This window comes from Bacillus rossius, chromosome 10 (genome assembly GCF_032445375.1).
Source record: "Bacillus rossius redtenbacheri isolate Brsri chromosome 10, Brsri_v3, whole genome shotgun sequence".
NCBI lineage: Eukaryota > Metazoa > Arthropoda > Insecta > Phasmatodea > Bacillidae > Bacillus > Bacillus rossius.
In genome coordinates this window covers 967,087-994,134 of record NC_086337.1, presented here as the reverse complement: position 1 = coordinate 994,134, position 27,048 = coordinate 967,087, and the positions used below count along the sequence as shown (strand labels likewise).

The 27,048-nt window shown below is 36.5% G+C and overlaps 1 protein-coding gene across 2 annotated transcripts; it reads left to right on the top strand.

The window, feature by feature from the left end:
- Positions 1-27,048, top strand: LOC134535703 (large ribosomal subunit protein uL23m). 2 transcript variants are annotated; one of them, XM_063374899.1, is made up of 4 exons: positions 1-101; positions 7,681-7,889; positions 20,916-20,989; positions 26,782-27,048. In XM_063374899.1, the coding sequence occupies exons 1-4, from the start codon at positions 88-90 to the stop codon at positions 26,935-26,937; spliced, it is 453 nt and encodes a 150-aa protein (XP_063230969.1). In that variant the 5' UTR covers positions 1-87; the 3' UTR covers positions 26,938-27,048. The 2 variants fall into 2 exon arrangements, with proteins under 2 accessions (XP_063230969.1, XP_063230968.1); XM_063374898.1 differs by lacking the exon at positions 1-101 and adding an exon at positions 6,196-6,313.

The window sequence follows — 27,048 nt, the reverse complement described above, 5'->3', positions numbered from 1 at the left end:
GGGAGGTAAAAAAGGGCAATAATATGTATTGTTTTGTTTTGGTTGTAATGTTCAAATTTTTTCAATAACGTATTGGAAAAATTTATTATGTCCACCAGGTGGTAAGTTTGAAAGTTTGACTGTGCCAAAGAACATGTCTGAAATTCATTAGTAACTGTTGTTTCGGAAATGCTTTGGATCCTAACATATACACTACTGTATTTCAGAAAAATATTGATGATGCTTTGTGCACTAAGGCCCTTATAGAATTGCTGTGATTAAAATTTTGCCCTACGGACACAGATCGCGTAGGTAAAATTCTTACATCGCGGTTTTTCCGTAAATTATTAATAAAATTAAAAAAAAAAAATAATATTTTTGAACACTATAGATGTTCATGTATTTATCCTGAAATCAGCCTTGATTTACGAGAAATTACCGTCAATAGGTTTCAATACCTGTTTATTGATTCAGCCTACGCCATTGTTTGGTTTCCAGTGTGGGTCTGTGTATGCATGTTTGGGAGAACTTAGATTCTTAGAATGGTATTGGGTTAGGTTAGCTACATTAAAAATTCTTTAAACATTGTAGAATGTTGGTTAGGTTAGAATAGCTGCATTGAAAATACTGTAAAATATTTTTAATGGTTGCTTAGGATCTAACCAACCGTTCATATGATTTCACATTATTTTTAATGTTGCTAACCTAACCTAATCAACCGTCCACACTATTTTTAAGTATTTTTAATGTAGCTCGACCATTCTCCTATTTCTCAGTCACTTGAGTCTCTTAAAGATGATAAGGATACCTATCTTTCAAATGCATTTTCATCTTATAATGTGTGCTATGGAAGTTTCTTGTGCTAGTGGCACACTTTGGAAATGTTCGTGCCTCAGAATTGACTGGTGTGAATGTTAGATTTGCCAATCCTGTGATTCTCCATGTATAAGAGTGTTTATCTGGACCTGCATACAAGCAAGTAATAACAGCTGTGTCAATGCATAGGTATTATAACGTAAGATATAAATGGTGATTTATCAGAAACCAGTGGTAGTTTAGGTAAATATTTACTTGGGCGGTATTTCCGAAAAATAATGTTAAAAATCCGAAAATACCTTTAATTTATGCTCTTCAACTTCCTCTTTTCATTAAAATCGGCGGAGATTAGAAATTCCAAATACTTTAGGAGATATTGAATTTTTAAATTTCAGCACAAAACCAGTGCATTCCTGTGGCGTGCGTGCACCATTGTTTCTTGTTTACGTACGAGTATCTATTTTTTTATTGGATAATGATGTCACGTGATTGTTCGTGATAGGCCAGAATTCAAATGAACTAATACGTGATTATTTAGTTTAATTACCGCCTCCAACTTAGGTGAGTTTTTAACGTTTCTAATTTTAAAGTCTTTTTGTTATTTTGATATTGTTGCGCAAGTAATAAGTAACAAAAAAATTTACGTGAGTTGTTACTGTACATCCTTTGTTACGGGTTTGTTAGGTAAGGTCAGTTACATTATAAATAATAATTTAAAACTAAAGAATAATTAAAATTAATTCACATTATTTTTAATATCACCTTAGTTTGAAAGTATTTATAATGTAACTGACCTGACCTAAATGACCATTTTAGTTTACTGTTCACCCTCTGTCCGGGTTTGTTTGGTCAGGTCAGTTACATTATAAATATTTTAAAACTAAACAGCCATTAAAATTAATTCACAAAATAATTTTTAATGTCGGCTTAGTTTGAAAGTATTAATAATGTAACTGACCTGACCTAATCAACCATTTTATTAATTACGCATTCACGATTCACGTATTCACGAACACACGGCAAAATAACAAAAATGGCGCCGCTCGAATGGTTCCACAGGTCTTGTATTGCAAAATTAAAAAATTCGATATCTCCTAAAGTATTTGGAATTTCTTACCTCCGCCACTTTTAATGAAAAGAGGAAGTTGAAGAGCATAAAATAAAGGTATTTTCGGATTTTTAACATTTTTTTTCGGAAATACCGCCCAAGTAAATATTTACCCTGTAGTTTAAACAGTTTTTTCAGGGTGTATAGAGAAACATCTTTATTGTTTGAAAAAGCATTTTCAGAATTTCATTATTAAATTTACAGAAAAGTTGTGACATAATAATATTATCGAACTCTCACAACTTTCACAATTTCATAACAAGTGACAATTGTTACCGGCTAAATGACTTATCCTTGCACATAAAAAAACACTTAAAAAAATTTCTTGGTTATTCTGGTGCAATCATTATAGCGAAATTTGGTATGTTATGAAGAAATCAAAGTATATAGAAATTCACTTTCACTTTGTAAATGAAAGTAGGTAATGTAAAAGGTGAAGTTGATATTATAAAAGTTAATTCTAAGGAAAATGTTACAGATATGTTTACTTAGTCTTTAGGTAGAAATAAGTTTAAGTAGAAATAAATTTGAAAAGTTCAGAAATATGTTGGATATAAGTTAAAATAGTTAAGGTTTTGGAATAAAGAATATAGTATAAATTCAAGGAGGCTTGTTGAAATGTAAGTGAACCTACATTATTGGGGTGTGACTAGCGAGAGATGTTCATATGGAGGTGTACGAGTGTACTATGCATATGGGAGAGGTGACTTCAGTTTTTACTACGGTTGTTGCCAAGTGAGTACGCTGTGTCTCTGTGTAACGTGAAGGGTTTTGTAATGCAACTTAATAGTTATGTTTTCTCAATAAATGTATTTTGTTACATATTCTAGTATATCATTCAACACCGGATCTATGAGTCATTATATGTAACAGCAGTAGGTATTAATTATTTTGTACACAAAATGTATCTGTATTAAAAATTTAAGGTGTATGAACCAGCCGATTAAAATTATTTCAAAGAAAACCATACCTACACTTAGCTTATAACAATACAAAACTACTTCTCAATAAAGTGCAGTTCATTCATTAAAATTGGAAGGAAAAAAAAATTCATTGGTGTGATTTCACTGTCGAAATCGTTGGGTTGTAGACAGTCGTTGGTGTGCCTCCCCCCTCCCCTTCCCTCAAACAACCAACAGATGAAACAGTTTAAAGTACGTACACAAATTTATCATTAATAAAAATAAATGAAATTTATTATTCAGTTGTCTTAAGGGCTGAAAGGCATTGAAAGCGACAAATATACTTGGAGAGCAAAAAAAAAGAAACTATTTGAATGCAATAACCATATCAAAAATTAGGTTATTCATACAAGCAATGCAAAAAATATATATATTTATTTATTACATGAGCTATTATAATCACAATAGAAACAATAGCAACTGCATACACATGATAGAGCAGTACTTGCCACATTCTCACAGTAGCATCGTCAGTCGTTGAAGGTGCAGGCTCCAAGTCCAGCTCCCGTCGTCAGTGCTCGGTGCATGGTCAGCCGTGCCGGGTCATGAGCAAGCATGTGGTGCAAGCAACTGTCAGCAGGTCGGTCAGCCGTGCCGGGTCATGAGCAAGCATGTGGTGCAAGCAACTGTCAGCAGGTCGGTCAGCCGTGCCGGGTCATGAGCAAGCATGTGGTGCAAGCAACTGTCAGCAGGTCGTCACACTACCTCGCTGCCCGGGCAGGGTCAGTTGTTTGAGCGCGACAGAAGCTGTGACGGCTGCCACACAGCGGCTACAATCCCAGGCGGCGGAATTCATAGACACAATTATTCTAAAGTTGGTCCCACGGTATGAAGGAGTCCCAGTTCCGGTGGTGAATATGTTGGATAATAGCTGAACTCTTGTATTATATGTTGCAATTAATATTTCACTGTAATAGTATTTTTTTAATTTGTTTTTTTATTTGGAATTTGTCACATGCTCTTCAACAGTCGTAGACTTTAGTGATGGGCACTACATGTAATACAGGAACACAGTTATCACTACCGGTGTATGGACTCCCACCTCCGTCGGTACCATAGGAGGAAAACATCTACAGATGGCCAGCAAACGAGAGCAAGAGTACCACACACTAGCAGTGATAATAATTGTTTCTGTAAATGGCTCCAGGGAAACTTACTTTGTGGACAAACTTATGGTTCTAATTTTTTTTATATGTTGTTGGGACCAGTTTTAGTAGTGTGAATCCATGTTTGCAGCTTCAAAACACCAGTGCTAAATGAGTAATGGGTGAAAAACTGTAAATTTTTGACGTGAATACATCTTTAAAATTGCTTCCATAGTGGGAGGCAATTCAAAAACGAATGATAACAAAATCAGGGGATACAGTTTGGTGTTGCAGCTACATATTTATCATCTCATACCATAATTTAATTACACCACTGGATAGCTAAAGGATTAAGAATTCGTTACGCTAAGTGAGGACTGTGACGCATCGCGCGCAGTGGAGGGGGAAGGGCCGCCTTTTTGCTGCGTTTCGAAATTTCCGCAACTATTGACTCAGAGAAGCTACAACGTTCGTTTGAGTTTCAATCGTCAGCTCTCGTCAAAATATATCGATTGCAAATTATATAAAACATTAGTGTAAAATAGTTACAGTGAATATATATGTGGTGTTAAAATAAAAATATGTAATAGGAAATATATAATGTCGGCCTATACACGTCAAAAAGCCAAATACAAATACAGAGATTGTATACGGTTGTAAAGGGCTTCCCAAAAGCAATCAAATGATACCAATACACCATACGACCGAGTGAAGCAGTGCCGGGAACGTGAAAGAATGAATGCGGCCGAGCGGATCAACTACGGCGCCAGTACATCTGCAGCTGGCGCGGTTGAAATAATGCGAGTGGATGATGAAATCGCTTCTATATCGACGCCGGACTGTGTAGGCATCGATTGTGTATGATCGTCGATTATGAAGACACGTTAGGCAGCAGCTAGTGCACGTTTCAATACACGACGATCGTCAACAATCCTTTCGGACATAAGTGTGATGTGTTTGATCGTCTGTGGTTTCTGCGCTCATTGAAGCCAACAAAAGTAAAACACTTACCTCTGCTTAATAATACTTTCCCCGAAGAGCCAGTGGCTGACTTGACATAAAATAGAGTATTTTATAGTTTGTATAGAGAATATTACTTGTCACGTACACGTATTCACTTACAACACACGGTCGTGTCCATTAAACAGCCACACCCAATTTTTTGAACTTTATTCAGTTTTTGCCTCCTCATAAAGTACATGTTCTAGGGGAAATTGTTACATATCCTTCATGTATGTAAATTAAATTTACAACAATTAGAGTCCAACCACATCTCTGTTTACCTCAGATACAGCCCTTCGAAATTGGCCATTTTTTTTCTTTCAAAAAGTAAAATATTTTATTTGGTAAAGTTTTGAGCATTGGGAAAAGCACATACACATCCTACTAGGTAGGTCATATGAAATGAATTTGATTAGCTTTAATTTAAGCACAAAATGATGCCTTTTATATATAGTAGTTGTCTCATTATTTGCATAGGCCTAAACAAAAAATGGAAAAAGTGTTTTATTTTTTTTTATTTTAAATGGGTTTAAACACTTACCATGACAATTGATGGGGACTTGAAATAATAAATATTTGAATGAAATGTAATAAAATAACTATAAGACAATTTCAACTGAAACGTTGAGTGAAACCACAAAGGGATCGTCCATTAATCACGTGAGGCTCGAAAAGGGGGGGGGGGGGGGGGTTTGTCGGGATAAATCACGAAATATCACAAGGGGGGAGGGGGTGTAGAGAGATATCATGTGTATTTATTTTTTCGCACTATTTCTACTAAACCGAAAAGGGACGCGTGACCTTGACTCGCCGTAGCCAGGCAACAATATCCCCGCCCGCCGCAAAATGAACCACCCGGCTCGGCTTGCCAGTCTCCAGTAAGACTGTGATTTTGGCGCCGAATACATGCGTAAATCACATATAAGCCTTTCCTTTATTATTTTTATGCCAGTGAGAATAAACCTGCAACCTTAATGTGTGTCTGGACATTTTTATCACTGTGCTTAATTTTCCAGAATTAAATTAGATTATACCTATATTTAAAGATAATATTCTGAAATTTTTAAAAACATTTTGTACCAAAAAAAATACACGTGATTTATTGGGGGGGGGGGGGGGGTAGTCTGAAACCTCACCACAAATCACTAGAGGGGAGGGGGGTTTAAAAATTTGCTAAAAAAACATCACGTGATTAATGGACGACCCCAAAGTGTAGAACAGTGTTGTGATCAGGTTGTGCCACAGTGAACGGGAGTGCAGGTCGTGATGCGAGAGCTGTTGAACGACAGGTGGGAGACCGCTCTCACACTATTCACTCAGTTGAGGCTTATCGTTGAGGTTTTGGGGCCGCAGCATAAAATGTGAGTTTTTCAACAGGAAATTTATTTCGCATCAAACTCTTGATGTGCAACTGAACATAATGTCTGTTCCGGCTGGTATTTGTTTCACATGTCGTAGTACACTTGAGGAAAGCAACGTAATAGTAGTGAAAATGGTGTTGTTTAGCTTGTTGAAGTGATTGCTAAACGAGGTCTGGCCCTTTGCAGAACCATAAGAGTTTGTTGAAGTGGTGGTATAGGATGCAGGCAGGAATGTTGCAGCTCCAGCTGAAACGACGGGTGAGTGCACAAAGTTATCACCGAGTGCGAGTGTGATGAGCGGGGACGGCAGACCTTGCTGCTTGACACCACCTGAGCCGAGGAATCTCCCGACTACACGGAGGAATGTCAGTTCTCAATAGATCCGCTCGAAGGCTATTACAAGCCTTATATAAAAAGTTTCAAAACTCACCTCACAAAACAATATGGCAAAAATAACATGTTTGTTTAGCTCGGTCGCTGCCACAGTCTTGTGTTTCAGAGACATTGGCAAACATGATCTCTATGATGATAGGTATAATGAAAGAAGGAAGTGTATGCTGGAGAATAGTGGCTGCTGCTAAGGCAGTCTTGGAAGACATTCACTCTCAACATACGACACCATCGAGTATCCGAGTAACCTCCATCTGATGATTTTACACGAGATATCAATTCTGGTCATGTGTCTTTACTTTATGTCGGATGTAAATTAATGGCGGGGCTGAATTGTATTCCCTCGGAAAGGGTACCTTTCAGGATTTTGCTCTTTCATAGTCCAATCAAAGTCATAACTTAAGAATTAAGAAAGTATTTTTTTACATTTCATTTGAAGTAGTTGTAAGTAATGACTCATAGGTTAAGATCATAAGCAATATAAAAAAAAATACTTTGATATATTGTGGACGGTTGGTTGGGTTAGTATAGCTACATTAAAAATACTATGAAATCATGTGATACCTTTCCAATGCACATTTGCATTAAAACCAAAACATTTTAAGAAATCGGAAAGGGTAGCTTTCCAGTTTCTACCCAGCTGCACTATTGCCACCATCCGAGGGGATGCAATTCTGTCGTCCCAAATTAACTAAAGATTTTAAACTATTGTGTGTAAAATTTTCACAAAATATGTTCACTGTTATCTAATTTTTATTGATCATTACAATATTAAAATTTGTTAGGGAAAAATCTGTTGCTTGTCAGGGAAAACTTGGAAAGGTCAGGGAACTTCAAAATTTTAAAATAGTGGCAACACTGTCTTAAGTTTTGATTACTAAACACTAAATAAAAATCCATGTCTTCATGGTTTTTTCATAAGACTTATCTAATGAAATAAATCATGTGGGACTTATTTGATATCTTTCTGTTTTAAGGTATCCAATTTATCAGCGGGGAAATCCACAGCTGAGGATATTTTTACCAAATTTCTGGGTGAAGCTAGTTAAACATGACACCCACAAGTTACCATCCAACATTGTACAGTTTATTACATCCATAGAAATGACAAGGCATGACATAAAGAACTACTTGGAAAAAATATACTCTGTGCCTGTGGTGGATGTGAAGACACGAATTGTCATGGGTAAGTTGTGTTTCAGGTTACTGATTTTATTTTTATATTTTTAAACAACTAACTATGGTAATTGTACCGGTAGTCTTCATGCTAAGTACAGTTTATCACATACTCAACCTCTGGGTGTTTTGCTGCTTAAAATGTGCATGTGTAAAACTTTAAAAATTCCTTGACAATGCTATCAAACACCATTTTATAAAGACTATTTTTTTAAACAGATCTCTTTAGTAAAAAGTGTGATTTTGACCTTAATTTTTGTATTTCCCAGTGCTCGTTACATCTTTGTGCCAGTATTAGTAGTGCAATGCAAAACCACGTTCCTGACACTTGCTGGGTTAGGATGGATTACAGAAACGGGCAAAATCCAAAATATTGGCTCCATTAAACATGTAAACTGCCCACTTCAGCAAACAAACAAAAAAAAAAAAACAGAGTGAATTAGGCTTTAGTCTTGCGTGTTGTACAGAATCTACAAGAGAAAACAACTTATTGTAAAATTTTTCCTTTATACAGCATACTTTCTTGCATTTGGCAACATACTGTATAATACTGTTCTTAAACAATTGGCAGTTACATACTTGAATACTGTACTACAGGCATTAAATAGAGCTTGTACCCAAAGTAAACTACAAATAACTGATATAGGGGCTTTTCGTACATGCCGAGCTAAACGAATACCCAAAATAAGAATTGATTTAAATGTGTACAAAAGTATAACACACATTCAAGTTTTTTTTAAAATAAAATTATTGATTAAGATAATCACCATTTTTTTAGTTCCTTTATATGGGAGTCTGTATTATTATTTGAGGAAATAACATCAATGATGATTTTAAAGCAGGATGATATGTCTTCTTTAACAAGTAATTCAGCAGCTATCGCTACTTTACATTGTGGTAAGTTAGAAGAATAAGTACCAAATAGGTTCAGGGTGGCTACAGATACTCTGCCGAAAAATTCCCTGACATTTCCCTGACATTTCCCCGAAATTTCCAACTGTTAAAATACTTTGTTGTGACGTAACTTAAACATTTCCCCTAGAATTTCTTTCAATGCAAATTGTATCCAAACAGTCAATTACCAACCTCATTTATTATATTGCACTTTAAATTAAATGAAAACATTACTCAACAAAAGATCATTTCTGATTTTATCAACCACTACATCATAGCTACAAAATTTATTTATTTATTTATATATATATTTATTTATAAATTGTGACATGCACACCAAAACTCTGAGGAGAGATTACAGGGGTGTGCATGATACAAAAAAAAACACACACACACACACAATACACAACAGACAAAGGACACAAAACAAAACAAACAAAAAAATAATAATAAACAAAAAATATTAATAAATTCAAAAATACAGAAAATTAGTGGATTAAGAATACACAGTTAATTGAATTGGCTGCAAGTGCTACTAAAATAATTTACTAATTGGCTAAGCTTGTTACTATTGGGTCTAAACTATTATAATTGCTTATTAATCTAAAGATATCATTTTTTCTCTTGATTGTACAGAAAGTAGACGTAAGTCGACTTAAACCAGTATTATCTAAGATGTATTTACAATTGATTTTAGAAGAATAACAATTGGAAATAAAGATGGTCAAGAAGGGCACGCCGATCAAAAAGTGGTGTTTGGTGCTCTACTTGAGTTAACCAATATCACTTTCATGAAACACATCAAATTTTGAAATGAAGTTCACACAGTCGCACATATTATTCAAAAATATGTAATGAAAGCTATGATGGTTATATCAGTCATGTCACCAGTGTACAATTTGAAGACACATTTCAGTTTTTAGACGAGGTTCCTCAAACTTAGAAAAGAAATTTACCAGTTCATTTAAACTATAAAACCAACACATTATCACTTTTACTTTGTTAGGGCTTTGATTTCTTCTTTGATCAAAGAAGCTTGCTTTCGTGCTTCCTCCAACAACTTCTGTTTCTTAAACTCCAACTGTTTTGCAATGGATGCAGCTCGTTTTTTTCCCACTTTAATTCTTTCTTCCTCATCTGCTTCTCTGGACTGCTTTTCCAGTGCTTCAGAATAACGGGCTCTTGCATTTCTGGCAAAACGAAGTAACTTCTTGGTTATCTGTAGCTTTTCAATTCCACCTTCAGCTAGCACAGCATCATATACTTGTCTTTGTGCTACAAGAGACATTTCCTTCTGATTTTCAATTATACATTCTCGATTTACAGAAAATCCTCTCTCCAAGCTACTGTTTCCATGAGACATAATAAATACCATTTTTAAGACGGAAGTCAAATGTTGGTAATCACCAGTCTCGGGAATCATTTCAAGCCACAATCTGTCTAGCCTATGATCTTTCACACAAAATGCCAACATTTTTTCCCTGAAATTGGGCAGACTGAAAATACTCTTGAACTGACGATCTATGCGATCTGCTGTCATGCCAGAGATCCAGTTGTTTGCTACTAATATCTCCAAAAAACACCTCATTCGTTCATCACGCACTGCCTGTAGAACAGAAACTGCTGGATCTAAAAATGATATGGCTTTGGTCAACTTGAACGTGAACAATCCAATAACTTACTGCAGATCTTTTGCAAACATATTTGACAATCTCGTTTAAACAATTGATTTGCTAAGAGCTTTTCTTGTAGCATACCCAATGTACAAATTCTTTACAGGTTGCAAGTTATTCTTGTCTGAAACATCAATGTCACACAACACTGACTTTGCAGCAATAATATCTGCTTTTACAAATCTTGACATTAAAAATGCAAAACACTATTTAAAGAACCCTATAGCAGTGGTGCTAGAAGCACATCATCCTGAAACTTGCGAAGGAAAGGTTCGATTTCACTTGCTATAGAAATAAAGAAAGCAAGTTTAGCTGTCAACATTTTATCTTTAACAGATAATGCGACAGTCTGAAAGCTTTGGCAACATGGTACTTTCTTTAACTTTGTGGCTTCTGTCACATACTTTTGCATATTGGGAAGAATTTCTGCTGCTCTCTCTGCAACCTGGACATTTTCAAGCCACCGAACCGAACAGAATTTCTTGGGGAATACCGAAGAATCAGTGAAATGAATGTAATCAGCTCTACGTGCTGGGACATTCTTAAACAAATAATAAAGAGCTCTCAAAAATTCAATAATCTTCCATTCGGGCACATTTACAGCAGCTTTAAAGGCACAATGAAGAGTGTACAAGCCACATCTTCCAATGTCAAGCATCACAACATCTTTCAAATTAACATTTGCACTTTTGAGTTTGCGCAAAAAATTTTTGTTTACATTTGGTCCATCCATTGACACTTGTAATACTCTGAGGAGCACTACTGAACGCTGTCAACAAATCAATTGATGTAGCATGACCTAAGAATGCAGAGTTCAAATACCGAGTCGATACTCCATTTAGCTTATTCTTCCAAAACCGTACCGAAACATCCATCTGTCCCTTTTGAGCAACCTTGTTTAAGGACTCATCAAATCCTACAACTATCTGTGGACACTGCAAGCACAAATCTACAAGTTCATCGTGAAAGTATGGAGCAATTCCATGCAAAATAGTCTACCCAATTTTTGCTCTTCCTAGCTGCATCTTCTGGGCAATGTCACTATCAGGAAACATTAATTTAAAGAGATCCACACATTTTCCAGAAGCACGCATGGAAGTGTGCGTCATTACAGTCTGAATACACCAATATACTTCAGACTTTGTGACATTCTCCTGAAGAATGAAACTGTTCAATGGGGAAACCTTTTCTTTATGCAAATTTGAACTCAAAACCTGAAACAAAACCAGGTGTAACTTACTTACTGTCTTAATATATTATTATGATGCATTCCTGAAATTTAGAGCACAATAAGAATCCTCTAGATCATATTGAAATTGATTTTTTAAATAAGTTATTTTAAAAAGTTGCATAATTGTAATAACTATAATAAGACAAATGCTGCAATTAGCCTAATATTAATTAATTTAGGTATTACAAAGTGTGGACTTTACTGTCACAACAACGCATTAAAAAGTATAATGGCAAACCTGTGAGACGACACTTCCTTCATCAGATGAAGTGCCTGGGACAGGCTGACATGAAGATTGACATGTATCTGAAGTTGCTGAAGATGAATTCTGTTTTAAATATACTGAAAGTGAATAAGTCTTTCTTCTGCTTTCTACAGCTGCTTGGTGTTTCTTGCTGGTGATATGACTTCTTACGGCTCGTTTACCCATGTTACTTAGACTGAATTTTGAATGGCAAAAAGTACACATAGCAGAGTATTGATCCCCGGGCGATTCTCTTAGCCAGTTCTTGAAGTCTGGATCTAAAAGCCATGATTCATTAAACACTGTGTTTCTGAATTTCGACATGGCAACTAAGTGGTGGTTAAGTTTGAAAAATTAAAAATATTAAACCATAACTCAATGCCTGAAGTTTTTTTAAAACTTATATTAGATTTTATGTGTTTCAAATAGTCTTCTACTAAATTAACATTAGTGCATTACTACTGTCGACGTTCATAACACAGAAGCACTCTTGATGATGAGAAATCACAGTTATCACTCGCAAAGGCATGTCGAATGGCAACCTTGCATGATGGCACTTCAAAACAGCTAATAAATAAAACCAGTTGTTTATGTTCACACTACAGACAAAAATTCCACGATGTTATTCACGGAAAACAACATCCAACTAGTCAACATGCACGTAAACAAGGCACACACGTGCAGTGGCTATCGAAGACAATTGTTTTAGAACAATCGAACTGTCCGTCCGCCATTACGTTGATGTGCTCGGCACTCGCTGGACGCAGCTCGACGGGAAAACTAAGATGTCCATCAAGTTCTGTCCCTGCCCGAACACGCCCGAATATTCACCTTCCGCCAACCTCGGGTTCATTTATATATATTTATATTTCTCTGTTTATTTTAATGTAGCTATACTAACCTAACTAACCGTCCATAGTGTTTTAAAGTGTTTTAATGTAGCTAACCAAACTGACCACTTTTAATATTTGAATTAATTTTTCCTGCGCAAAAATAAAACAAATCCCGAGGTTGGCGGAAGGTGAATATTCGGGCGTGCTCGGGCAGGGACAGAGCTTGATGGACATCTAGGCTTCTCCAGCTCGACACGGCCCGGCGCGGCAGTCAAGAAGCTTGAGGATGTCGGCACGGTCCGGTGGCCAGCATCAAATGCAAGCACGCACCCTGAATTTTCGCGATTTTGTTTTTAGGGGGGAATAAAATGTGGGAGTAAAATGGGTAGATACAATTTTAATGTAGTTGAAATAAAATAAAATGCATTAAAATAGTGTGTAAAAATGAGAAATCGCAAAAATACTTTACAACAAAATATTTCCTGCACCTTGGCCAGAATTCCCTGACATTTCCCTGTTCTCCCTGACATACTAAATATCCCTGACTTTTCCCAGTTTTCCCGGTCTGTAGTCACCCTGAGGTTTTAAGATGACTGTTTTGTTACACTGTAACAATTCCATGTTTGTGGTAAAATTGAGTATATACTGCACCTTGTTATGTGTAATAGTGAATGTATGTTTATTGATCCAATCAACAGCAGCCACATTGAGTATTAGCATATCATCTTAATAGTTAACGAGTTTATCTTTAAGCATCAAGATACATAGCATAAGTATTGAAAGTTGTTTGAGGGGGTAGATAGAGCTAGAAAATTGGTTGGAGAAGTTTTAATTTTAATCCAGTCTGCTTCTACTCCAGGGTAGTCATAGTTTTGAATAAGCTGTACTGATGAAAATTAATGCATGTTACTGCTATGACAACACCACCACCTCACCTCAATCCATCGTGATAAGTAAAGGATATCTATCAGTTCTGAAAATGAAATATTGGTCCATGAACCAGGCTTCAGTAAGACAAATTATGTCATTTAGATTCTGTAGACGTGGTTTTAGTTGTCCCACTCGACTGCAGCGGAGGTTACGGTCCATCTCCAGGCACTTGAAGAGCGATGATGCTACAGCACTGGCAGAGGAACTGATGTATAGAACGAAGCATACGCGTTGTGTTTAGTGTGGAGCTTTGCCACTCTCACTTGGGAAAGATTAAGTTCATTAGTGATGTAATTAACAACCTCTTGCTCTTGGACGGACGGTTCTAAACATTTAACAAAGAGGTTTTTGACGTGATAACATCTTATAAATCGATGAACGCCGGCTGCACACACGAAAAAGCATGACTCATTGTCACGTTCCGCCTGAGCCGAGCGTGCAAGCGAGAGCGCGGAACAAGCGATAGAGGCACGATCGGCTTGTGACGCATCTATCTCTTCCACTCCATCGGCCGATGCGTCCGAGTAGAAGAGAGACAGCGGCAGCACACAACCTACACGTGAACTGTTTTGTCAACTGTTTATAAAGTGAAGTGAAGAGTTAATGTTGTTTGTATGCAATTTTTCATCAATGTTTTCTTATGACGTCACGTAAAATTATCGTCCGTAAACTGACTTTACAGACAAACCCCCGCCCCCTTTTTATATGTTTGTTTGGTTATTGTTTTAAGTGTTGCATAATTTCTATTATTCACTTTCATGGGGTTTTTCTTTAATTTTTTTAATGGTTTAATTTGTTAGTGTTGCATGACAGTGAAGCCTTGTTCATCGACGTGCCGTTTGTTCTACAGATAACATTGCACAAATCCTGCAACATAAAAGTAGGTGACTGGTGACACCCTGAGTCTCCGCGCGATCAACTTTCTTGTTGCTTGACGTTTGCTTCAGCACTAGACAGCATGGAAAGGATGACAGCAGTTTCAATCCAGTCAGAAATCTTCCATTATATAACACATATGACTGCATTTATTATATCAGTGACCCTATGTCACAGAAAATTATTTAAATTTAATAGCTAGCCACTGTAATTTATATTTTATATGGGAAACTTGCTTTGCATGTTAAGATCATGTTGCAATTAATGAAATATTGCTGTGCATACATATTTATTAGTAATGTTATATAATATTTATTGTCTTCTAGTTACATACCAAGCTAGATTTGAATATAAATCACAGACAAAAGTTTTGGATCTTTTGTAAATATTTATTTCCAGCAGTTAGGTTAGTACTGATAGGAAAGTAATAATCAAGGCTTTTATTTGATTTAAATTTACCTACATTTTGGTCATTATTAAACTTTGAATTCATTTAAGAAAGATTATTAAACTTCAGTCCGACTCGGTGAGGATGCTTCATAATCACGTCACTTTATCCCATCCATTCTTATCTTTGGGGAGCATAGTGATGATAAATGCTTAAAGAGTCCCTAGTCTACACCAATACCCATAACAAATTTACCAAACTATTATCAATTAATGGTTTGGAAAGGTACAAAAAATTTTTAATTTGTAATAAAGCTAAAAAAAGTTTGTGTACCAAAAGTTACAGTCTGCACTTGCGTGCTGACAAGTACTTTGTTTCAAGTCTGTAGTCATATGTTCAGCCAAGTTGATGCATTAAAAGCATTGAGGTTGCTTTTATTTTATGCATGGTTGTGTGAAAATTAGTGCATGGTTTTATGTTTTATGTTGTATATTTGTTTTTATAAGTTTATACCTCTGCAACTAGTAGTCTACATATTGCATACCATACTCAATGTGAGGAAGATAATATGAAACATCATGACACTAGTATAAAAACACTTTTATAAGGTATTATCAAAAAATTTGGAAATCAAACTAAATGAGCCACTGTAAAAACATTTAACAGTATACAGCATACTTGTGGTTATATGTTATTACAAACTAAATTTATACATTTTGATATTGAAGTGTATGAAAAAATATTGTTGTATAAAGTTATAATTTATTATTAAATTGACTTCTGAGATTTACGGATTAATCCACTAATAGATATGTATATACAATAAACTCTAGACTCTCCGTGTTAATTGGACCTACCGATGTCCGGATAGTTGAAATCCTTTAAAAAAAACTACGGATAATCCGTTTCAGGGTAAGGGTCACCCTCGAATTTGGGATTTGGGTCGCTCCATGTTGTGGCGGAAGGCCCTCGGACTCCGTTCAGTTCTGCAAAATGTCACTCAAAATAAAAATAATAAAATATCTTAAGATTTCATAAACATTGGGGGGGGGGGGGGGGGGGGGGGGGGTTAGCAGTAGAGCTGGTACAGGGACGTCTAACCTCCTTGGAACAGGGGGTGTAGAGTTATAACGATTCGTTACATACAAAAATAAAAAGATTTAAAGCGTCGATTATAGTTTTTGTTTTATTCTTTCAAATTAGAATGCACAGACGAATCCAAACCCTTTTCAATTCTTTCTCACTCGTTCCAATCGTACATCCGCCTGTCGAAAAACGCACGCAGCTTGCGCGATGAGAATTAGAGAAAACTAACGTCCTTCAGTAATATTTACTGCAAGTACACAAAATTAGTGCGGCCTTAAACATGACCGCACCCAGCGAAAACGAATTTCGCCACGAGCCAAAACGCCGACGAAGGTGGTCGCAATTTCTAATTTATGTCCGAACTAAATATTAAAAAAATTGGGTTAACTTAGTAATCGGCATGCCTCTGACCACCAACGTTACATTATCTCTTCAATAACTTCTACATAATTTGCGAGAAGCCACCGAACGCGACCTACTTGTGCGGCGTTCGACGGACGACTGGTGAACTCTTGCCACTGTCTCCTCCACGCAGGGAGGAGAAGTCACATGACCTCACCGACCAATCACACACACGCTTCATTCAAACTTACAGATACAAGCCAATCACAGAACAAATTACAATACATGAAAAAACCCTGTACACACAGAACTCGGGTTCCCTTGATCTGTCTCTTTTCAATTTTACATCAAAATCGGGGACTCCCATTCTCGTTCTCTCTCCCACACCGTGAGACAGCAGTTATCACTCAGTTCCCATGCAGGGGGGGAATACCGTCTTTATCTCGGTTGGCGGGGAAGCACTGTTTCTTTCTCACTCACACTTAGAGGCCTCTTATGCCTCTCTTTCTAACCATCCTACCAGACACAGTCCCTTGTTCTAGAATTATGCAACACGTTAATTAAAATTAAGAACAGCAATCATAACACAAATTACTTTACAAAATTCAACTTATTGAGAAAAACCTGAAAAAGTAGGCCCAAACAGGTAAAAATCTAGTACAACAGCTCATTTGTGAATAATTACATAAAAAATAGTAATGATTAAAAATGTCTGTTAAAATACAAAATAAATTCTTAAAATCCTCAGCAAGTTAAAATAACATATATCAATATCTCTAACATCTATTTATACTGTTCCACAACATAAACATCACTCAAAAAACATTGACTTATTAATACTTGCATATACAGAAAAGAAGTTTAAAAGAAAAACATTTAACTATGAGGGCAGGGTCTTGCAACGCTACAGGGTGTTGACTGAAAAAAAAAGATGTATTATTCATCCCACATCGTTTCAGGTTTATTTCCGGTAAAGTGATGACCAACACATAAATAAATAATGTCAAACTACTCTTTTCAAAATAAATAAATAGATACTCCTTTGAAATAAATAATAATTTATCCTCTTCTTAGTATGCATATAGACTTTTAAAATGAAATGAGTATGTTTACAAACACCTCGACCCATCCTTAGGCTAAATTAACGAAAGAAATTTAACATTACTGGATTCCAAACTGCCTACACTCCGAAAAAATTAAACCATCTTAACAAGATTAAAATTACACCCACATACTTTACTTTACTCAAGTTGGAAAATTAATTATGAGTTCGCCATTACTTACTACAACACCTTCTCCGAACGGCAGCACGCAGCTACCCGCCAGGGGGCTCCAACAGTCCCCAAACACCCCGGGCGGCCCATTTATTAATTCCACCTCACAGAACACTACGCAACAGCAAAAACCCCGGCAGCGATTTCACAACACAACCGCCATGCCGCCAACCGACGCTATCCCCTCTTCACCGGCCATGCCAGACTGGCATTCCTTCCGCCAGATTGCGACACAGACACCAGCTCAACAGGCGCGCGCGCCTGGGTAGAAACAGCAACGCAGCGGAAACAAAACAGGGCGGCCAACACTCCCGGAGATTCCAGGCCACAATGTCTTAACTGCTCGCAGCTGGCCAGGCCCGAATGGCAAGTCACTCCACTGTCCCAGAAAAACAGAGAGCGTTAGCAATCTACCGCGCCGCGAAGAAAAAAAACAACACCCGAGTGTCGCAAGCAAGCGTCAGGCACTCAAGCGGGCTCACAAAGCACCACTGCGCAAAACCAAGTTCAATAAACGCTTCACGTAAAATTTTACAGCGTGACAATATATTTGTCTTCAGTAGAATCCTGAGCACAAGTGAAGTCTTTGTGTACTGTGTCTAGTTCATTGGGACGTAAACAACACAGCACTGTCGCCATGCGGTTTGTCTCCGTCCGCTGGAGAGGCGGCAGTCACCCTCTACCCCTGTGCGGCAAGTTATCATTGCATCTCAGTTCCTTGTCCTTTCATAGAACTAGCACTTCAACACCCCCAGTCTCCGAGGTCTGCTCTACACAGGAACGTGTCATAAACCAAGGAGGGATGCAGCAATACGTGGCTGCAGAGTTCCTCATGAGATGTTGCTGTTACAAGCGTGGCAAATAAATGGCACGAGGAGACAATGTTGTTGGCATCATGGAAGCCTGCCATGATGGTCCCATGACGACATCCTGCGAACCGTGCACACACAAGTTCTAGCTAGTTGTCCCTCCAGCCAGGGCTTGCCGCTGGACGCCTGCCGGGCCATCGGGCGGGTGGGAAGGAGCGACCCGGGAGCTGAGAGGGTCTGACGTGGTAACAGGGTGGCCAAGCTAACAAGTGCATTGGAGAGTGCTGTCGTTCAGAATGTAACAAACTAATAATTAGAGGTACTCGAATTTCATTAATGACGAAATCGCGAAATTTTACTAATGATTTTGGAACTACATTCTAAGCACTTACAAATGTGTTTTCAAATGCCTATTTTGATTTTACAGCATTTCGTTTTCACAAAATAACTGGCGATGCCGCGAAATTCATTACTATTCGCGATATTCTTGTTGTTTCACGAAATATCCGCGAAGTGTCAGAATTTTAACGCGATATGAATATTAAGTTTCACAATGATACTTTTGCCGCAAAACGTATTCGTTTGGTAAACCAAAACATCGTAAGCCATCTTTATTATGAGATGTGCTATAGATAAGTTGAAGCAAAATAAATACCAAACACTCAGCCTGAAAGCGGCAACTATTTATCAGCGTTCCTAGCGGGATGTGGATGAAGTTAGCCGTTTGGCCATATTCGTTTCCGTTGCAGAGATACTTATCTCTGTTCCGTTGTTGTATTGCTTGTAAATAATAACAGAGGTTATGGGATTTTAATGTCGCAATACGCTGGTCATGTGAAATGACCAAATGAAATTTGAAAAGATCCTATGTTCCATGTAAATAGTAAAATGTGAATGAAAATATGTAGGTAGTTGCGGTTTGTTTTGTTTGAAGTTTACTTGGTTTACTTGATACTTCACAATGCCTAAGGTCGTATCAGTGTTTGAACGAGCTAAAGAATACGAGCATGAAGGATTCATTGTTTTTAATAAAGAAAAGCGGATAATGATGTGTAAATTTTGCAATACGGTAGTAGATTGGAAAAGGAAAGATACTTGTGAAAAACACTGCAAACAGCGAGCATCTCATTTAGAGAAGGAAAAAAGTCAAACATCAGGTTGTGGAGTCAAAAGGCAAGTGACACTCGAGGATAATATTGTTCTCCATAAACGAGCAAAGAAAATTAAATAGACACTATTTGTGATGTAAAATTTAAGTAATGTTGAAGCGTCAGGATCGCCGCTTCATTCTAAAACTGTGCGTCTGCACGGGTGATGGCACGTCGTCCCCTCCTTCCTTCCCCCTCCTAGTGTGTGCTTGCTTGCTCCTCGTCTCCCCTCCACCGCTCGGCGCATGCGCGCTGCTCCGCACCTATGCTATAAAGCCTGTGGAAATTCAATAATTCGGTCTTGTCTCGTCTTGGTCTCTTTCGAGAGCTCGAGTAGTTTTGTAATCCGGCATGTAGTCAGTCAGTTAGGCTTAAAATTGTACGACGTGCGCGACCTCGGGGGAAAGAAAATGTAAGTTGGAGTGAGGCGGTGGCCCTTGCCATAATGTAAGCGTTTGTAAATTTTTGTCTATTTTGGTTAAATTCCCCTTCGATCGCCACCTAGAAAATTATGTTTGGATTTACTTTAACTTAATTTAACTTCACTTTGTTGGTAACTGTTCTCCCCTGAGACGTCGACGTACATAAAACGTAACTATATTAATCTGTTTTAAAAATGTAACTTACATCTGTAACGCAATGTAACGCGCATTTTGTAGAAGGTTTTCCCTACATATTGACAAGGTTGTAATTTTGCTGCTTTCAATGTGTCTACCTTGTGACGCCCCCTTTTGATGGCCCGTAATGGGACCGCGCAATGTTTCGCCGGCGTAATTAAGTAATCAATTTTTTTTTGGCCTAATTAAAAATTTATTAATGTTGAATGCTGTTGTTGTGTAACAAATACCTATCCTCAATCCTTGCCATGCTATCGCCTCCCACCCCACCCTTATGCTTATAGGCATTACAATGTGTATATAATCTACTAGATAACATTTCCACTTCTGCAAGGCTTACGCAGGAATCTAGAGATTGCTGTATCAAGTATCAGGTACAGCTTTGTGTGTGTATCATGAAATTAAATAATTAGTAGAACAAATGCACTCATTTAACAATTTTTTTTTTTTACCTAAATATACCACCGAAATACTTTTTTTTTTTACCGAAATATAGCACCGAAATCCTATAGTTTATTTACCAAAATCAGGCAGTTTTATTTACCATTTTTCATGGGCTCTACTAATAATTAAAGTAAATTCAAGCACTAATAACCCAAAAACTGGATAATTGGAGCCAGAATAATCAAGAGTTTACTGTTCTAATATAATTCTATTATTCCAGATTGTTTATACAGTTGTCATGTTTCAGGGAAAACCAAAAAAGATAAAATGAAAGGATATGTTGTTAAAGAAGATGATTACAAATTAGCATACATCACACTGGTAAGATTTTCCATATGTATTCTTCAATATTTTAGTTGTTAGTTATGATAAATTTGTGCAATAATCATCTGTTAACACTTACCCTGTTTGGTTGCTGTTATGTTCATTCTGCAGCATAATTGTACTTGACTAAATATATACTGACATTTTCCTGTACAGCCTCATAATCAGCATTGTTCACAGAAATGTGAAACTTTTGTTCTGTATGGGTAACGAAGTGGCAGTCTATGGTAGTCTACTTTCAGAAACAAAAAAACTTGCATCTCAAGTTTGATTGTGACATGTCCAACAGTCTCCACATGTGAAAACACTTAGCACTAACTTGACACCGTTAGCGGTACACACATCTAATGAATATTGATGATAATGAAGTTTTTTTATTCAGGATGACATACAGGTTCAGTAAAACTGTTAAAAAATAAAATTAATATTTTTATTATTATTACTTGCTGAAAAGTTTACAGTTACTGGATTAAGATATCATTTCACATGGTTCTCACAGAAACATCACAATGTAATTTCCCCGTTCAAAATACTGAAACTAAATGACTTTTGCACACAATGTGATTCCCGAAGATCAACTCCCACTTCTCACCGTCCTTGGGACGATGACAAAGGTCCGTTGCTAGGGTTCAAACTTAAGTTTTAATTTAAAATGACCTCCGAAAAGATTATGTCTCGGCATGGCCCAGACCACGAAGCATGCATTAAAATATCGATGACTGGCACGACCAACTTTGGCAACTTCTGAGAGGATACGGAAAGTCAAACGTGGCCACATTTTCTTGAATCCTTAAATAGTTGGAACTGTCATTGAATTTTATTTGTCCTTGGAAAATCTGGAAATATGCTTGAATTTTGTCATGAGTCCTTGAGTTTTATTTTGTCATAAGTATTTTGTCTGTAGATCAAATAAAAATTATACTTAATCTAAGTTTTGGTCTGAGCCACACGTCTGTAAATGCAATAATTAAGATATCAATGAGTGTGCGATGCACATTTTGTGTTTGTTTTGTTCACAACTTTGCTTTGAATTATTTTCGCACCACTTTCACTTGTTCCATCGTGATGCTGAACATAACAATCAGAGCTTCGACGATGTCTGGAATGACTCAGAGTGACTCCTTGCCACAGGCTGGTGTCATCCTCTTCTGGTTCAAAGCATTTCTCATCGCTATTGCCATTTCTAAAATGTCACTGTCTGTAATTTCGCTGACTTCATCTTCACTTAACCCCTTCTTGACTTCATCATCATTGATTTCTTCACATCCAGGCAGGTCCTTCACAAGCTCTGCAATCTCTCTCTCTTCATTGCAAACAGTTTCATTGATTGCTTCTGGTTTCTCCCCAGTCCATTTTTCAGCTGCTTCGTGATCTAACAGCTTCCAGTGTAATGAGTTTTATTTCATCGCATGCTTGGGATGCCCACACCACATCTAACATGTCCACCTTATAACACTTCCACCCTCATCCGTTCAGCAGTCAAGAGCCGGTAACTTACGGCAATAAGTACAAGAACACCTGGTCCATGTGTTCACAAAGGGATGTCACATTCGGGGGTAAAAATACACATCTTATGTCACCATTTTTTTGGTTCTTCACATGGGTTTGAGGGTGCATTTTCTAGTAGGAGCACTGCTTTTCGCCAAATTATTTTTCGCTAAATGTTTTTCAACTTTTGGCACAAACTGCTTGTTTTTGTTTCCATCCCCCCCCCCCCCCCTTTATCAGGAACACTAATTTCGCTAACCAAAATTGAAAAAATATTTTGGAGACATGTCTGGATATCAGAGGTCCGGATGTGACAGGTTATACTGCAACTAAAATAACAAAGTTATGTATTCGTCACTTTAGCCCAATTTAGCACACATTTAGCAAGTAGAATGTGAGGATCAACAATATCAAATGCTTTAGCTAAATCATAGTAACAAGCACCGATATGACCACATGTAATAAATTCTGAATTGATAGGGTTAAAAATGAAACTAAGTTTGTCATGTTTGTTTGACTAGTTCTAAAGCCATGTTGCAAGTCAGTGAGTTTATAATTTAAGTTGAATTCGAGATGTTTAAATAACATTTTATCAAAGACTTAAGCAAAACCATTTAAAAGTGAAATTAGCAGATATTTTAAAACATTAACTTTGCTGATTAATTCTTAATTTTTCTTTGGCATTTCTATTTTATTAAAAAATATTTTCTTATGTTACACAATTATACTTTACAAAGTTAGTATTTGTTATTTCAAATTATGTTTGTATTATCTTAATTCTATTATTAATATTAATAGGCATGTGCGAAGGTCTCTTTTTAAATGTGAAGCGAAGTCGAAGCGAAGCTTATATTGTACGAAGGAATGTCGAAGGAAAATCGAAGTCGAAGGATTTGAAATAACATAATTTTTAATATAAAAAAATTGTTACATATGTTTCATGGTTATATAGACTAAAGAAAATTCCATTGTACCAAACATCTTCAAAAAAATGTATGTATACTACATAAGTACTGTTGAATGTCTTAATCCACAGGAAAAATAAGTACTTTTCATTTATTTAAAATTTGTAAAATTCGTTCATCTGGTTTTCATTTGTAAAGTTAAATTCTACCTGGCTTTGAAGCATGTGAGCCAGCCATTTGAGGCTTGAAAAGTGTCAATTCCAAGCCTTAGTGCCTCCATTTGTGCTTTTTCTTGCAGTGCTGTGCCCGAAATGGGTATGTTATTAGAGCGTGCTTGCACAATCCAATCAAAAAGATTTTTGTCAAGGTTACTATCGATACATTTGCTATATCTTTTCCTCTTCTGGTGCAGTTTTGCAGCATATTAAAGCGTTTTGCAACATCACACTTTTTCTTGCAGTTGTCAACAGCTGTAAGAATCTCTAGTTTTTTGCAATGCTGATACCCACACGCTTTTGGGTACTCATAACTTCTACGGGTAGGCCTACCTACATATGCTGCCGTAATACACTAAATATAAAAATATAAACAGGTTATCCACATCGTCACGTCACCATAAACAAGCTTCACAAAACGTCACAAAATGTTCACTAGCGTCGGAAACTGTGTGCCACTAGATCTGTTAAATAAATGTTGTATACGTATTACATTTGTGTACAATTGCGAAAGATGTCAATCTGAAATGATGTTTACAAACACAGAGCTGCCAGCCATTACGGATTCTCCGTAATTATTACGGGTTTAACACAGAATCATGGAACATCGCTGGTTTATTACGGAAACGAGTCATTGTGCTGCACGGTAACGGAAAAAAATTCAGTTTCTGGTGTGCGTGTTTTGTGAACGCAGTTAGAATACATCACATTGTTGCGCTAATAACGGAACTACTAGTAAGTATGCGCATGTACTGTCGAAATAAGTAGATTAATTCTCATGTTTTGAAATAATAATGAGATGGTATTACGTCCGTTGTACGATAAAACTAGTACAAATTCTCGGACTTATCATTTGTTGGCTACTTACATCACGATAATTTTTGTACGGTACTTTGGCTAACCTGTGTTGTTTTAATTTATTTCTTCAAAGTAATTTTTTTTCAATATAGTGTTTTTGTAGAGTCTACAGACGTGAAATTTTTTTATGTTTTTCGATAGTGTTGTGAGTTGTGTTCTTCAGTGCCGGTTGTAGGAATGAAGCGTATGACAGAACAAAAGTGTATCTGGGGGGGAAAAAAGAACGCAATTCTTCAGAACTTTCGACCTAACTATTCAAAAGAATGGCCATGCTTGTCGTCTAAAAATGTTTTGAAACACCACACGTTTTGTAATGTATGCACGTGTGACTTTTCGATTGCACATGGTGGAAGGGATGACTGTAGACGGCATATTGAATCAAAGAAACATGCGGAACATTTTATAGCTATGACGAGCAATAAACCTATTTAATCGTTTTTTCGCTACATCTAAAGAAACGAAAGTAACGAACGCAGAGTTATTGTTTACAAGTTCTGTTTGTCTTTTGATGTTTGTTTACAAGACAGTTCTTAGCCAACCAGGATAAAAGAAGCAAATAAAAAGACAGTTGTTCAAAAGTTTAACTTTAAATACTTTGAATTGCCGATTAAAAATTTCCAGTAAAATTTTTGACATTTCTTACATATTCAGATGATTGTATTATTCAAATAGTTTTTTTTTTGATTCATTAATCTTTATTGTATTCATATACATAGGCATATATATATAAATATATATATATATAAATATATATATATATATAAATATGCATATTATTGTCCTTGTTTTATCTTGTGTGTCATAATTAACCAGGAAAAAATTAATAGTGCATACTTTTTTCATATAATTGTCATTACTGATGGGTGTGATTTGAGGTTGGCAGCTATGCAAACAAATTATAGTTTAGGTCATCGTAACAGAAAACAAACGGTAACAAAAGACGCATTAGTAGTCGTTGGCCATCATATAATCTATGTTTTATGTACCTAGCCAGATATGGCCGCCATCGGCCAATATCCATTGCTACAAATTCAAACGCGAAAATACACATTTTGTAGGATAAATATTATAATCAAATCTTTTTTTCTTAATTGTAAAAGTTAAGCATTTTTTATTTATAACTCTTGATTATTCCATATAAATGTTATGTTGTTACACCAATCACACAAAAAACTGACTTTTTTTTTATACGAATGAATTTTCTATCTGCACGGTTACCAGCACTGCAACTCCCATTTTACTCAACAAAATAAAGAAAACGTCTGTAAACAATTTCCACAAGACCTGTTGTTAAACAAAGCTATAGAATTGTGAATAAAATGAGAAAATGTTTAATATTTTGTGTATTAATATCGGCAAAACGATACGTATTAACGAGAAATTACCGTCCAGGGCTTTGAAAAACGTAAGTTATATATTTATTATGCCTATTAGTTTGCATGGCGTTTCAAGGGACCAGCAGCTTTATACGTTATACTGGATTGTACGTTAACAAGAGGGACATACTAGAGAGAATTTGCTGTATACATAAACGGGAAATTACCCGCCGCAAATATATTTTGGCAGTATATATATATATATTGATCCAAATAGTGGGCCAAACGTTTCTGGCAAAAGTCTTCAACTTTTCCACTCAAAATTTATTTTTGTCGAAGCCAAAGTCGAAGGAAAAAATTATCTTTGATTCGACTTGGAATACTCGAAGCTTCGCACACCCCTAAATATTAATAATAGTTACTTCTATTATAATTATTAATTCTATCATTTGAAGTTTAGGAAAAACTGTTGTGTACATTATATTGTTATTCTCTCTAAATATCAGTTTTTAATATTTTTTTAGATCCTCGATTCTGTGTGGAAAATGTTAGATGTCTTCAGACGACATAAAAAGAAAATTGAAAATAACAACTGTTTGTTTATAGTTTTAAGTTTTCACTTCTGTCCGCAGTCCTCATGACTGCTTTGAAATTTTTTTTTTATTAGCTTCATTGCCTCGTATTTGACAGTTTGTAAAAACTTCCTGCTTCTATCCATTTAATATTTCTGATTTGTTAATGAATTTGTCAAGTCATAATAATAAAAGGTAGCAGTGAGCACGGAACCCGAGCCAGCAGATCGCCAGACAACACACTAGACCGCCGCGCCATGGCGGTAACTTCCCAGGGCTCACTCGGGTGTAAGCCAGCCCCACCCGTCCTGCCCACCTCTAGTGTGGCAGTTCGAGATAACAATTTTTATTTATTCAGTACTACCTTTTTTTAATGATAAGTTGTGATAAGTGAGTGAATGTGCGCGGCAGTGATGTGTTGTCTGGTGATTGCAGCCCCGGGGCCAGATGTTCCAGTTCCCGGACTTGTTCCCCAAGGACGAAGCAGCCCTCGAAGACCAAGAAAAAATACTAGACGAAGCTTACAAAGGTTATGAGAACTTTTTGGAACGGACAAAAACAAATCCAGGCTTCCCAGGGTGGTTTGCTTAACCACTGTCAATGGGTTTATTATTTTCATCTTCTGCAAACTTTTTAATTCTTAAGAATTGCTTTGTATGTAGTAACAGTTTGTAAAAAAATTAAAATGTTCTTGCGGTATGA